Raw genomic sequence first — 14,918 nt, forward strand, 5'->3', positions numbered from 1 at the left:
CAAATATCACCATCTAATGAATAATACCACAACTACAACACAAAAAAACAAAACTAATTCAAAGGTACATCCAAAAATAATTTAAAAGAACATGTAAAACACATATAAAATTTATATTATTTTTATTATTATTATGTAAAACCAACAAATCATTTCTACAAACCCTATACTTTCATAATTCTGAGAACTAATAAACCATTAGTTGATTTCTTCTCATTTAAACAAGGTTTGTTTGTTGCATCTAAATGTAGTTGCCAAAATAATACTCAGGCTTCAAGAAGAGCCTCGCATTTGCCCCCTCCCCTTTCAAAAAAAGCAACCTTCTCCAGAATAAAAACTGTAAACTTTTTAAAAGCCACACAATTTATAGAATGCTTATAAAGGGCATTTGTCAAATCTTCCCTAGAAATAGCATAAACATGCTGATATATACTTTTTCTCATGGCCTTCTTGGTTTTACCCACATGAAAGGCTGGGCAGTTTAAACAAAGGGCCAAATAAACCACTCATTTTGTACTACAATTAAATTTGCCATTAGCAGACAAAATTCTTGGAATGAACTGCAGTGGTGGTGCTGCGGTAGCGTTGTTGCTTCACAGTAAGACGTTGTCCTGTTCGATTCTCAGCTAAAGCGTCTTCTGTGTGGAGACATGTGTGAATGGGTGTACCTTCGTTGAAGAGCCAGCAACTCGGTATGTAAAAATATACTGCCAATCATTAGCGGACCGGAGTTCTGCTGTGGCGACCCCTAACCGGGAAAAGCCGAAAGACACAACAACAAGACAAAATTCTTGGAATATGAGCCAACATAAAATCAGCCCCTTCCCAAATAAGTCTGCACTGTGGGCAGCATTATCAATGTCAACACCATTTAAAATAGGATGAAATACATTGTTTCTAATGTTAAACACCCCCTGCTTCATAGTCTCAACCATAAGAGGTGGATAGGCTGTCTCCAAAAACATCTCAGCCAAAATATCCAATTCAACTACAAAGCATGTATCATCAGAGGTTAATCAAGAGACTCTAAATTTCTGCTCTTTAAGAATATTTCTCTTTTGCGGGGGGGGGTATGAAAACTATTAAAATGCAACAAACTATTAGAATTAGTAGCTTTTCTATAAATGGTGGATGGAAAACAATTTGTAACACTATTTTTATAAATAGTAACATCCAAAAAATTAATTTCAGTAACATCAAAATTTACTGCAAAACATAAAAATGAAATAGTGTTATTAATAATAATGTTTCATCACAGCAAGAGGTTTTCTGGTTCAGGTCTCAGCTGGGGTGCATTCTGTGTGGAGTCTGCATGTTCTCCCTGCATTGGCATGGGTTTCTTCCAGGTACTTCGTTGCCTCTGCTGAAAATAGGTTCTGTCCTAGTCAGACTTTCCTGGTCAACAAATGTTAAATAAATAAATAAATAAGTAATATGTTCAACAAATTTCAATAAACTTTTCATTACCAGATCCCAAGATGAAAGTATCATCTAGGCAATGTTAAAGAATCAGAAAATTTTGAAGCAAAAACATATAGCTTTTCCCTTCACCACAGAACAATGTTAGCAAAAATGAGGGCAGCAGCTGCCCCCATCACTACCTCAGTAATTTATTTATAATATTCATGTTCAAAAAAATCCATAATTACTGAAAAACAATAGAGCCACTGGTTAATTTTATATGCCAACTCCGAGATCACACAACAGTGCAGAAAGGGCAAATTCCCATTTTCAATATTATGAGTTTTAGAAATTTTGATTTTCAGTCTTTTGAACTTTCACTCTTATGACATAGACACACACAAACACAGACACACATGCACACACACACACACACATATATATATATATATATATATATATATATATATATATATATGGAGAAACTCGAACATCAAAAAAAAAAAACACAAAAATCTACCTTTATTACATTTATGGAGGTGGCAAGCCCTCCCTGCACCCCCCATCCCATGCAAATTATATATCTCAATTCCAAGATTGCAATACAGTGAAGAAAAGGGTAGATTTCCCGATCTTCACCGTACTGCAATCTCCTTTCAAAGCTTTGAGTTTTCAAAAACTCAGTCATATCGTCTTGGCCATATGGATTTCGAGGCTAGGGTTAGAGTAAGGGTTAAGTAAGGTTATAGATTTATCCAAAAATGTACAGAAGAGGCAACCACAGCAAAACCAATGCATAAATATGCTTCCGAGAGGCACTTTGTCCAACTTGTTTTATTTTTTGTTGAAGGTTATAGATTTATAGTGTTGTGCATGTTTCAGTCTCTGAGCCTGTTTTGTGTAGTGGTAGTATTACCAAAAAGGGGTTTTCTAAGATAAGGTGTATGGTTGCAGCTAGGGGCAGGGTTAGGATTAGAGTCAGAGTTAGGATTATCATACATTTGCTTCACCTACTGCCCATCTTACGAATGCATGCTATTCCTATCCCTTCCCCTAACCCAACACTGTACCTTACCTTAGGGGTTGGTATAATGGTTAATGTGTGTACATGACAGACATAAGGCACAGAGTTTGATTCTCACCTTAAAGAAATTGGCTAGGCTTAAAATGGTCCACAAGGGCATCTAGCCTAGTACCTACCTGCCTACCTAACTAACTATGAAAACCCTTTCTGTAACTCTACCACTATTCAGGAACTAATGTCCTATGGTATTGCTATGGTTCTTTGTATTATTTTTGCATCATTAAGATGTTTTTGTGATTTATTTACTGTGGGGTTTGGATGGTTTTTTTTTTTAGTATTGTGAGTTATTTATTCTGATGTGTTGATATGAACTGTCATTATTTTGATACACCGCTATTATGAGCTATCAGTATATTGAGTGTCTCCATTTTGAAATGTTAGTAAATTGATACATATTCATACACACACACACACACACACACACACACACACACACACACACACACACACATGCATGCACACACACATATACACACACGTACCTATGTATATGAATCCAGCTGGACATTATAATAAACCTCAGAAAACAACAGTCTGGTCACGTTATCTTGTAAAAGTGGCTTGAGTACTCATGTTTTTTTAATGTATGTATGTATGTATGTGAACTTTGTATTTTACGAGGTAATGTGACAAAGATATTTTATGCAGGAAGACAAGCGTCCCTGAACCTCCATCCCTTTAATTTATTATTCTTGCTGTATGGTCACTTCACCTTAGAGGAAGAGTGATCCCTTACAGTTAATGAAATAACTGTCTTACTCTTTCTTCAAGCTGCCCCCACCTCAGACTACCCAAAACTCACTATAATGCAAGTAGCCACAGTCCTGTTCTAGTGAAAGATGAGCAACAAAGCAGAAGCAAATCATAATTCAGGCCAGCATCCTCAAACACTGGATATTCTCAGCAAAGGACTGTAACCTTGGGTATATAGACACACACACACACACACACACACACACACACACACACACACACACACACACACACACACACACACAAGAATTGAGTGCTGCTATCATCAACATCTGATTAATCAAACCATTACATCAAGACCACATTTAGTGAATACACAAGCCTGCAGACCTTAACTGATTGCAAAAGACTACCTAACGGTTTCTTTTTGTGATTCAGACATTACCTACATAATTAGTATAATGTAAAAATCAACAAAATAGTTTCTTCTCTTCTACTACGGCTTGTCCCGAAGCACAATTACAAAACAAATCCCAAGTCCCAGTTCCCAATCATATTTTGTCGTGTTCTCAGTCTCAGTGTCTACATGAAGGGCTTTGACCCCACACCCCTGTTATATACTAACTACTTGGTTACACAGATGCAAACAAAGCGAAGATACCTACAGATATGCTATATTTAGTGCTACATGGGTTATAGTACAGCATGAATAAGCATGCACTTCATGAATAGAGCTACATCACCTACTCATTGACTACCTGACCACTTGATAAAGTCAGTTGTAAGCATATGTGTGACGTGTTTATGTGTGTGTGTGTGTGTATATGTGTGTGTGTGTGTGTGTGTGTGTGTGTGTGTGTGTGTGTGTGTGTGTGTGTGTGTGTGTGTTTTATCAGTACTGTAGTTCTGACATGTTCAAGTAAAGTGAGCCTAGTTATTTGCTGATCACTTTCTTTGATCCTTACCTTTCTAATTTTTTTCTGTGTTGCAGTATGTTGCTTGATCAAACAACCAGATTTGAGAAACAGCAGAAGATACAAAGTGAGCTTGAAGAAGACTGGGACCAAAGCATACAGAAAAAACAGCAGAAGCAGCATGATGAAGATCTTTTCCACAAGTATAATTTATATTTTTTGTTTTCTAATTAATAAGAAGAAGCAACTTCTTCATGGTTATAGAATATGTAGCCGCTCTTTGGCATAAAACTGCATTTTTCAAGGAAATTTACTTATTTTTGGTGTAGGGTAGTGACCAGGATTACAGATTTCTGTAATACCTACAAGTCAACACAAGGTTAGCCCTGCAATGAAAATATATCTTGTTTCCAGAAACAGTGTTTTTTGCATAATGTCAATGTCCTCACCTGTTATTTAAAAACCTACAGACCAACACAGGGTTAGCTGAGCATGAAAATATGCTTTATTTTTACAGTGTTTTCCTTCCTGATGTATCTCCACCTGCAACAGAAACAGATGAAATACTCAAAAGTTCTTTATGGTGGGGGTGGGGGTGGGGGGGCAGGGAAGGAGAATGAAGTAGATACAACAATAACAACTGCATAATCGTTGTCATGCTACCAGTTCTCATTATACTAGTGGATACACTTGACCTTCCTTATCAACTGTCCAAAAGCTTGCATAATTCTTCCCATCTGTGACATATTATCTAGAATGGTGAGATTTTGATAAAATCCACATTTTTCATTTATAGAACATTTTCTTCTGTCTTGCACACATGGATACAGCTGCCCGCAGAAGCTTGTTAAGCCTCATTTATTTTTAGTTTTTCATTACCAATCTATCCATTAAAAACATTTTGGGAAACTAATAATATGGACACTCAAAGAGTAAGCTGAGTCTGCTGGTCTAAGGCATACCAGATCTATGTGGTACATTTGCTCTATTCCTCCTTGGTCTTATCAGACTTTGCTTCTATCTTTGGATGCTTCAGATAACTTTTTTTTTCTCTTTTTATGCTTTCATATATAGGATAACTCAAAAAATGATGAAGGAAAGACAGAGAAAGAAAGAAAACTGAATAGCTTATTTCCAACCTCTTTCAACCTAGCATTCTTTTTATCTATTAATCTTACTCTCTAATATATATGATTAAATCTGCTGTTACTTTTAAAATCTCATAAATCTGAATATAAATGGAAAAAACATATAAACATATTTAAATGGCAAATAATGACAATATAACCTACCTAGTCTGCCTTTTACATCTGGGCAGCCCTTAAGTCCTACTTATATAAAAGCTTACCACCCTGCCAAGTCCCCATAAGAATGGTCCTATCCCTATCTCATGCATTTTTAAATTCATTCATTTTCATTCGCTGTTTTTACCCCTGTTGTGTTGTGAAATCCATCACTCCTTCTGTAAAATAATACTTCCTGATATGTCACCATTGTCACTTCTGCCTTTTATCCTTAGGCAACATCCTGTAGTAGTCATATATCTTGTTTTTTTAGGATTGTGCTGTGTTGGGCTTTGTGGATTTTCCTGAGTTACTTAAAAATTTCTTTCACTGTTCCACTGTCATCTCCTATTTTCATCAAAAGTGTACATGTTAAGGTGTTTCAGTCATTTTTTTATTTAGCTTCTGCCACAGTCCATATACAATCTTTGCCCTCCAGTACAGTGCTTCTATCTTGTCTCGTGTCACTAGCAGAATTGTTTTCCTGTAATATGCTGAGGGCTTCCACTCAGGCAATTTTAGTGTGATTTCATTTTGGTATATTTTGTTAAAACCAAGCTAGCTTGTAAAAAGCAAGCTGGTGGTGCACTGCAGTGTTTTTTATCACTTTTTCCTACAACAGTATAACAAGGAAGGTGATATATACATATATGTAATGGGGGTATAGTACCTTACATGCGTGATAAAGACGAGTTTGATCCTTGCAAACATATTTTTTTGAGTTTTTATTGATTTTTGAGTTATGCTTCATGATATTAAAAATTAATGAAGAAATAATTCACTTTTGAATAAGTCACTTGAAAACCCACAAAAACTATACACACTCTAGTTATTTTCTTTTCATCTTTCTTAAAAAAGGATAATAATTTCCCATTTTCTATTGGTGATATATTTCTTTCTGTACATGCTAATATTCTGCCAAGTCTTCACTGATGCTTTCTCCTATTTTTTTAGGGTTCCAAATAAGTTGACAGGAATTGAACCCATTCCTAAGTCAGAGTATGATTAAAGCTGATGAAATAAGTATTGCTTAAGTCTTTCTGTTTGCCAAGAACACTCTTCTCAGCACCCATAATATACCCAGGACTGTCTCCATCTGCAGTTCCTGTAAAGTTGCCTGTATTGACAACATATTTAAATATGCTTGAAATTCTACTACTATTGGAACCATCTGAGAGTATTTGTTCCAGATTATTCTAATTTCTTTGTGCATATCCTTGTATTTTATGACTTTATATCTCTCAGTACATAGGACTCTGTAATTGCTAGGTGTAGCTATTTCTGTGATTAATGCTATATCTGCATTTGTCCTTTTTTCTGGTATTGGGTGATCCCATGTGATCAGTACTTGTTCATTTTGAGAAAATACTGTGCAAATGATATTTCCAATGCTTCTGAACTACCTGTATATTATAATGTTTGCACAATCCCCAATGTAACACTATTGCCATATGTTTGTGTCTTTCAGTAAAGAGACCCTAAGCTATGAGTGTATGACAGCCAGCAGGAGGATGTGCAATCTTTTCTAGTTATGGACTGCATAACCTACATTTGTCTCTATATTCTACTTTTTTATAGATTTGTAAACAGCATGTATGTAGCCTGCTGTCTCACGCTGTTGCTATTAACCTTTTACCTTTTGGTTTAAATTCACATCTCCTTAGCCATTTGTATGTCAAATCTTGATCGATGTGCAGTTGTTTCAAAAGCAATTATTAGAAAATGGAAATCAAAATCTAAATAAACTATAATTGAAGTACTGCATATTGTAAAGGAGATAAATGAAGTAGAGGTAGGATCTTTAAGAAAAAGGAAGGAATAAAATAAATTGAATTTATAGGAACAATGCATGCAAAACAACACTTAGGAAGAGGAGTGAGGTTTATGGGAAGTGAGCAAATATTGGAGTGAATGGTGATTGTTTAAAAGAAAACTGGTAAATATACTGAATGAAAATAATGAAAAATGTCCCTGTGTGGTTTGCTCCATTTTTATTAATGTGTATATACCTATGCCATGTACTTGTTCTAGTAATTCTGTATGCATGACATTATAATTGTGAGCTTTCCAGCTTACTTTCCCATTGTTATAGTCATGTTCTTTATATTATTTCATTTTTGGTGCTTTCTGTTACCATGCCTTTTTCTGTCTACTCCTGGTTTAATTTCTATTCTCACTCTTTTCTGAAACTATTCTGTCAGTCTAAGCAAATGTGTCATCTTGAAGTTATTTTCTTTAAGGTGCGGAATTTTCAGTATGCTTGGATCTGTTAGCAAATATGTATACAGTCCCCAACTGCAGACATATACATATAGTCTGTTTCAATGAGTCCCATACCTCTTTCAAATGGAGGGATATATAATCATGCCGTGCACTGGTTTTATATATCATTATAATTATTTGATATATAAGCAGTTTACTTGTTTTTTGTCCTACTGGTGTAATGCTTTTTAAGACCAGAACAGCAATTCAGAACAAGAAGAGCAAAATGATATATAGTTTTTTTTTTCAGTTTTAATTTTAGTCTTCTAAAATATTCCTTACTTGATTTTTTCTAATTTGTTCATGCTTTGTTGCTGAGCCTTCATCTATTCCCAGATATGTATATTCTCTTTGTTCTTTTGTATTTAATTCCTATCTGTTGATATTCCCAGATATGTATATTCTCTTTGTTCTTTTGTATTTAATTCCTATCTGTTGATATGTTCTTGTTGCTTCAGTTTTTTGGCTATAAATGCTGCTTTTGCACATTTATCAAGACCACTTGTCATTCCTATATCACCCGAAATTTTTTAACTATTTGAAGTTGTGCTTTCTGTTGCTTACTTGATGATCTATGCAGTTTAAGTCATCCACAGAAAGCAGATAAGATGTCATTGGGCAAGGTTATTTTTGGAAGTTAAGCTGTAACCATAGCTTAATCTATTAGGTAAACATATTAATGGGTTAAGAGCAAATCAAAACAGCAGTGATAACAAAGAATCACCTTGGAATATCCCTCTTTGGATTTTTATCCCTTGGATAGTAATGTGCCCTTTAGCATGATTCAAGTTTGCCATTGTTTCTTAGTGACTACTGTGTAATTTATTAGTGTACAGTTTACATTATATATCTGTAAGCATTCCACAGTCCATGAACATGGGATGCTGTCAAATGCTTTTTCTTTGTAATCTATCTATGTCATACATAGGTTCTTCCCCTTTTTTATAACTTTTTTGTTATGGCCTTGTTTAGTAATAGATGATAAATTGTTACATATGACTTTCATTACCTTTATCTTCTAATGCCATGATTGATTTTTTCTAAGTGACAAACTCCGTCTGCATCAGTCCCAGCATATAATTTATAAACTGGCAGAATGCAAGTTATTGGTCTATAATTTTTAGAATGGTTTACAGGTTCACTCTTAAGGAGGAAGATGTTTTTAGGAACTTCACTTCTCTTGCTTTAACTTCATTTTATTTCATATTCTGTATATTAACACTTCTTATTGCTTCTTTTAATTCACCTATCCATTTGACATCTTGTTATATTTGACAAGGTCTTCTTATAGACCACTAAAATATACTGATTTCTTCTTTTTAGGTGGTGCTTTTTAGGTTGCTTTCATTTTCTTTCCCAATTCTGTATAAAAACAGTTTTTGGTCATCAATGAATAGCTTGTTTTGACTTTTCCTTTTTATTTTTGTATATATCTTGCATGTTTTCCTGCTTGTGCTGGTATTCTTCGTTTAATGTTGGAGATATACAAGATAAATCCTGATCTGTTAATGTGTGTTACTTTTATCATTTCTCTGTTTTTTGAGTTTCTGATTACCTTTTCTATGTTCTTCTGGCAGTGATACTTCTTTCCTTAGTTGTCTTAGTAGTTCTCAGTATTCAGTGCTTCAGTGGTGACCTACTTTTTCCCTTTTCCATTGTTTCTCTGCAGTTTTGTGGTATTAGTTTAGCCACACAATAGTATATTCCATTTATTTCTCTAATGTCACATGAATTTCTCCTAATAGTTCAAGTTACTTTGTTCATCTGTTTTATCAGTCTTCTAACACTGTGACTTACTTTCTGTGGTCTCTTTCCCTCATCTACCTTAACATATCTGTCCATTTCTATTAAATCAAGCATCTCCAATAATGTTTGCTGTATGTGTAATTTAAATATTCCACTATACATAATACTGGCATAAAAGGATGATTTGTAGGAAGTATTGTTTTTCAAGAAAGACAGGCTTGCAAACTTGTATATTTTAATAAATATATATACTGATGGCTTTTTATAAAGGGTTTAAGCTGAGCTGCTTTCCATTGCTAAACTCTTAAGTATAGCTACAGTATGAATGCAGTTGTATGTATGTGCCATGAGTAATAGTGTCACTTTTGTCTCTACATTTGTTAGTGTGACTATCAACCATCTTTGATTTTGCAGAATGTCCCTAATTTTGTCTGATATTTTTGATCTGTTCCTTGTAAATTTTGTTGCTTTCTGAAAAATCATTGAGGACTGCAGTCAATAAATAATAACAGTCATATGAGTTTCAGATGTTATATCTTTCAGAAAATGTCTGGTAATGCAAAACCTATTATTCTAGAAACTTTCTAAGTATGTAACACCAAGATTTAAAACTTGTCCTTGATGGTGAGCCTTTGTTCACCAATATATTATGGCTTTGTCCAGATTTTTTAACACCTTTATTAAATCAACACGTTACACAGTGGGTTGAGTACACATATAGTTACAAAAGAGAAACCAAACCTTTAGAAAGACTTTCCCTTTCATGCATTATACTTTTATGATCTCATTTTTAACAATTATTATCCAATTTAACATTACATCAATTGCTGAATCCCCACCTTCCCTTAAACCTCACTCCTCCTCCTTAACATTATTCTGCATGTATTGCCTCCACAGTTTCCATTTATTTCTATGCAGTTTGTTCCTTCCCTTTTCTAAAGATTCCACCTTCAATTCTTTTATCTTCTTTTACAGTACTCAATAATTCTGTAACGGTTGCTTCAAATTTTATAGGTTCATAGGTAAGTACTATGCTAGCTGCCCTTGATGGCCAGTTTAAGCTATCCAGTTTCACTTTTTGTGCTTGAAATAACCTATTCCATTTGGTTATAGAGTGACCTTACCCATTCCATGGTTGATAATTATATATTAACCCTAATGAGAATAACTGAGATCATACCACAGATAATATGAGGAGACCCATGCATGGGATAAAGCATTTAGGAGCTGCCTCCGTGCATTAGTAGTACAGGGGGCAGTCCTGGGTTAAATTTTCTATTTCCCATCCATAGATGTAAGTTGAACTTGAATATGGAAAGGGATGAACTTTGTTTTATGTTGATGGGGAATCTATTCCACAGCAGCGGTATCCTCTGTGAGATATACCTGTCCCTCCAAACCATTCTGTTGATGTTGTAGAAAAAGTTTAGATCCCTAAAATGAGTATTTCTGATGCCATTTGACTTGCTGATGTGCAGTAAATCCATCAGTAATGGGTTGAAGGGCACCTTATATGACAGACAGAGGACAGTTCTTAGCAGTCTGTAGGACATTGATTGGCCTAACAAGGGCTGAGTAAAGGGGAGAGTGACATCCCTAGATCTATATGCAATCCCTTTGTTTATAAGCTGTGCAGTATAGGACTTTCTTACAACAATAGACACATGTTGGTGAAATTTAGGTCACTGTCCACATAAGTTTCCAAATCCCAAACAACTGGGTCAACCCGTAGGAGGTGTATTGTCAATGTGGTAGTTCCCTGGGGTAGATAACTTCCTGAAGGATACAGTAATGCATTTTTTGTCATTTAGTTTCAGTCCATAGTTTTGTCACCAGTTTGAGACACACCCTCCTGTAGGATGGCTAAGTCATTTGGGGATTCAGTGACTGCTCTTACCTTGCAGTCATGCAAAGATAGTCAGTCAGTGCCCTTTGGCATTGGCTTTTACTTCAAAAACATAGATGCCAAACAGGAAAGATCCCAGCACAAAAACCATGGGGGACTTCACTGGTAACTAGTCTCTTTGTGGAGGCAACTTCCCTATTTTTGATTATCTTCACCCCATCTATGAACCAGTTGGCAGTCCAGCTGGTGACATAGGAGTTTATTACCCATTTAATTAGCTTTTCTGATATACCTGAGTGAGGAATTGTGTCAAAATCTTGGGCCACGTTGAGGTATGCAGTATGTACTGGTTTTGCCTTCATCCATTGCTTTGGTGACCTTTTCAAAAAAATCAACCCAGTTGAATAAGCATGGTCTGCCCTTAATGAATCCAAACTGAGACAGATCCAGTGTTTGGAGGTTTCCTATGTTCTGACTGATGATTAATTCCATAAGTCTTTCCATGGCTTTGCATATGAGGCTGGAATAGAAATAGAATAGGAAATGGAAGGGTGTTCCCAGAATAAATAATGATATTGAATCTGATTGTAATTTGTATTCTGTTACCACATATAGTGGATTTAGTAATAGGCTTCTTGATGCAGTACAAACACAATGGCAGTTTTTATCAAACTTGAAAGGTGGATGTTCATGGATGCCTAAGAAACTTGTTGCTTCTTATAGAGTGGGTTGCAATATCAAGAGTTTTTTGGTGAAAACTAGATTTTGTAGACCCAAGGAGATTTTATATGGATCACCAAGTAGTAGAGGGACATTAGGATGTGTGGAAATGCAAGGCGTGTCAATTTATTGTTCCTTATTTTGGACTCTTAAATGGTCGAAAATTTGAAGTACGTGGGAATTATAGATGTGACACTGAGGGCATTATTTATGCCCTTAGATGTCCTTGTAATAAGTTTTATGTGGGGGAGTCCAAAAAGGGCTTTTAAAACTAAGTTATTAGAACATGTTTGTGATATATTAAATAAAAAAGAACAGATTTCAGTGGCACAACATTTTTCAGAAGCTCATGGTAGTTCTGTTTGTGGTTTACAAGCACTATTTTGGAAAAAAATAGATTGTGGTTTGTTGGGTGAGGGTATTAGTAAGAATAAGCTTCTTTACAAAGAAGCAGTTTGTATTAAAGTTTGACACTTTGTTCCCTAAGGGTATGAATGTTGATTTTAATTGGCACGTATTTTATGGTATTAATTGATTGCTTTATTGTTTAATTGTTCATTTAGTGATGTATATAAAGTAAGTGTTTGATGTGAAGGAATTGTGTACTCCAAGAAAGAAGGCAATGTATGCCGATGTGTCAGAGAGAGAAATAGACTTGTTATATTGGGATCCTGGTCTTTGTTCTTCATTGTATTTGCTGCTATTTTCTTTGGCTTGCTGCTGTTGTTGCTGCTGTGGTCAGACCTATGGGTCTGTAATTGCTTGGGTCTGTGAAAGGTCCTCCCTTATGCAGGGGAATAACTGTTGCTGTTCTCCATTCACTTGGTGCAAAATCTGTAGAGCTGCTGCATAATGGCAGAAAACTCTGTAGTGAATGTGTAGCTCTGCAGAGTAGAACAGACTTCTCATGCAAACTGAAGGAAGGCAAACCTACTTCAGCTTGTAAAAGTCCTAAGCAAAATACCCAAAAATCCCCTGCAAATAGAGAAGGCTGCCTCATTCATATCTGGCTTTTAACAGCACCTAAACAGCTGCACAGAAAAGTCAGCACCCGTCTGTCCTAAATATAGTGGAAAATTCAAGAATAAACATCTTTGGTACAACTCCCATATTAATAAACCATATATCAAAAGAAGGAAATCATGCAAAGTTGCAAGAAATCCTCATCCCATTTACCTCAGAATTACCCTGAAACATGCCAGCAAGAAACTTAAGAGCACTATCACAAAATATTAAGCAGAGTACAAGTTTAAGGTCACTACAGACAACAAAGGAAACTGCACATCTTTCTTCAGTTAAATCAGGAAATTAAGGAACAATGTCTAGCAATGCAGTGAGCTCATCTGTAATAGCACATATTCCAATCCCAATATATTAGCAGACAAATTTAGTGCTAACTTTACTTCACTCACCCATATTGTTGCCTCCAGTATGTATCCCTGAAAATTTAGTTTCTCCTGAAACCACCTTGGAACAAGTTTTTAAATCCTTGTCCAAAACTAAAAATAATATGGTACTTTTCCGTTATCGGGGCAACACTTTAAACACAGTTGTTGAGCTCCGAATCCAGTCACTTATGCATTTTTTTCTCTTAATATAACCAGACGTGTGTAAAAAATATTTTACTTAATAATATTTTAAAAAGAAGATGGTATTTCTAAATTTTACACACACCTGGTTAAAAGACATGATAAGGCACTGGATTTGAGAGAGAGAGACACAGAGAGAGAGAGAGAGAGAGAGCGAGAGAGAGACGCACAGAGAGAGAGAGAGAGAGATGCACAGAGAGAGAGAGAGCGCATTTAAAGTATTTTCCTCCTGCATACCAAACAGAGAAATCAAAGATAAGAAATGAACCAAATCCCAAAAACGTAGGTTTCTTTTTTCTTAAAACAGTAATAATATGTCTGATCTTTGCCCTTCAAAAAATTAAAATTAAGCCACTGCCTTTAAAGTGTGTTCGTGTAAATCTCCTGCAGCTGTTATGTGTCCAAAACTCATGAGCTGATTGGCTATCACAGTGCTGACAGGGATTTTTGTTACCCATTTGAGCATATTGAGTTGTGAAATAAATGTATAGTTGAAGCAGTAATCTGGAACCGCAGTAAGTAACTTTAAACTCTGTGTGTGTGAGCTTGTAGAAAAAAGAAGTTCCCTTTTAGTTTGATTTTGAATGAGTGGTAGGAAGTGATATACCTATGATAAAAGTAAATAATCCAAGAGGTACTAGTCCAGTGAAGCAATAATACCAACTCTTTATTGAGCAACACAGCGAACAAATTAATAAGCACACCAAACCAAGCTGTTAGATAAAACTCCAAACAGTGTACGAAGGATTAAGCGCTTTCATCCACTGAATCGTGGACTTCATCAGAATCAATTAAGCTCATTAAGTTGTTCATTATATGCACTTTTTGGCACCAAAATTCCGTCATCTTTTAAAAAAAACATCATCAACTTGCTTGCTTGCTGTATTGGGAAGACCCTATAGTAGTAATGAAACAGTACAGGTAGAAAACAAAAGGTATAATAGAGCATGTATTTTGCATTACACTCCCCAGGTTAATTACATTAAAGATATGGTAAAAAAATATTGGAATGTATTGACTATTGATACTGATTTGAGCAAGATAGTGGGAGAGGGTCCTACTTTTGGGAATGAACTTGAAGTCCATACTGGAAAGGAACACTAGCTACAACAGGGATACCAATAGTAATAGGGGAACCAGAAAATGCGGAAGCTGCCAGTATTGTAAAGCCATTAATGAAGAAGAAAGTACAGTCCTGGAAAATATCAACAGGACCAGAATAACATATGTTAGAGGTTATTTCAATACTAAGAATATTGTCTATATGGCTAAATGCTTTAAATGTAGTTGTTACTATATAGGCAAAACTGAACGGAAATTTAAAAGGCGAATATATGAACATTTATACGCAATTAAAAAGGAGGATGTTAGCAGTGCATT

The 14,918-nt window shown here is 35.4% G+C and overlaps 1 protein-coding gene across 1 annotated transcript in view; it reads left to right on the forward strand.

Annotated features, from left to right (window-relative positions):
- The window catches only part of CCDC81 (coiled-coil domain containing 81), a 1,631,012-nt gene that overhangs the window by 1,568,040 nt on the left and 48,054 nt on the right, over positions 1–14,918 (forward strand). Inside the window, exon 14 of the mRNA XM_044071201.1 lies at positions 4,170–4,295. Within this exon, the coding sequence (XP_043927136.1) occupies positions 4,170–4,295 (126 nt within the window). The remainder of the gene's footprint in view (positions 1–4,169; positions 4,296–14,918) is intronic.

The sequence above is a fragment of the Protopterus annectens genome, chromosome 5.part0, assembly GCF_019279795.1.
Source record: "Protopterus annectens isolate FY-2018-M chromosome 5.part0, PAN1.0, whole genome shotgun sequence".
Taxonomy (NCBI): domain Eukaryota; kingdom Metazoa; phylum Chordata; order Ceratodontiformes; family Protopteridae; genus Protopterus; species Protopterus annectens.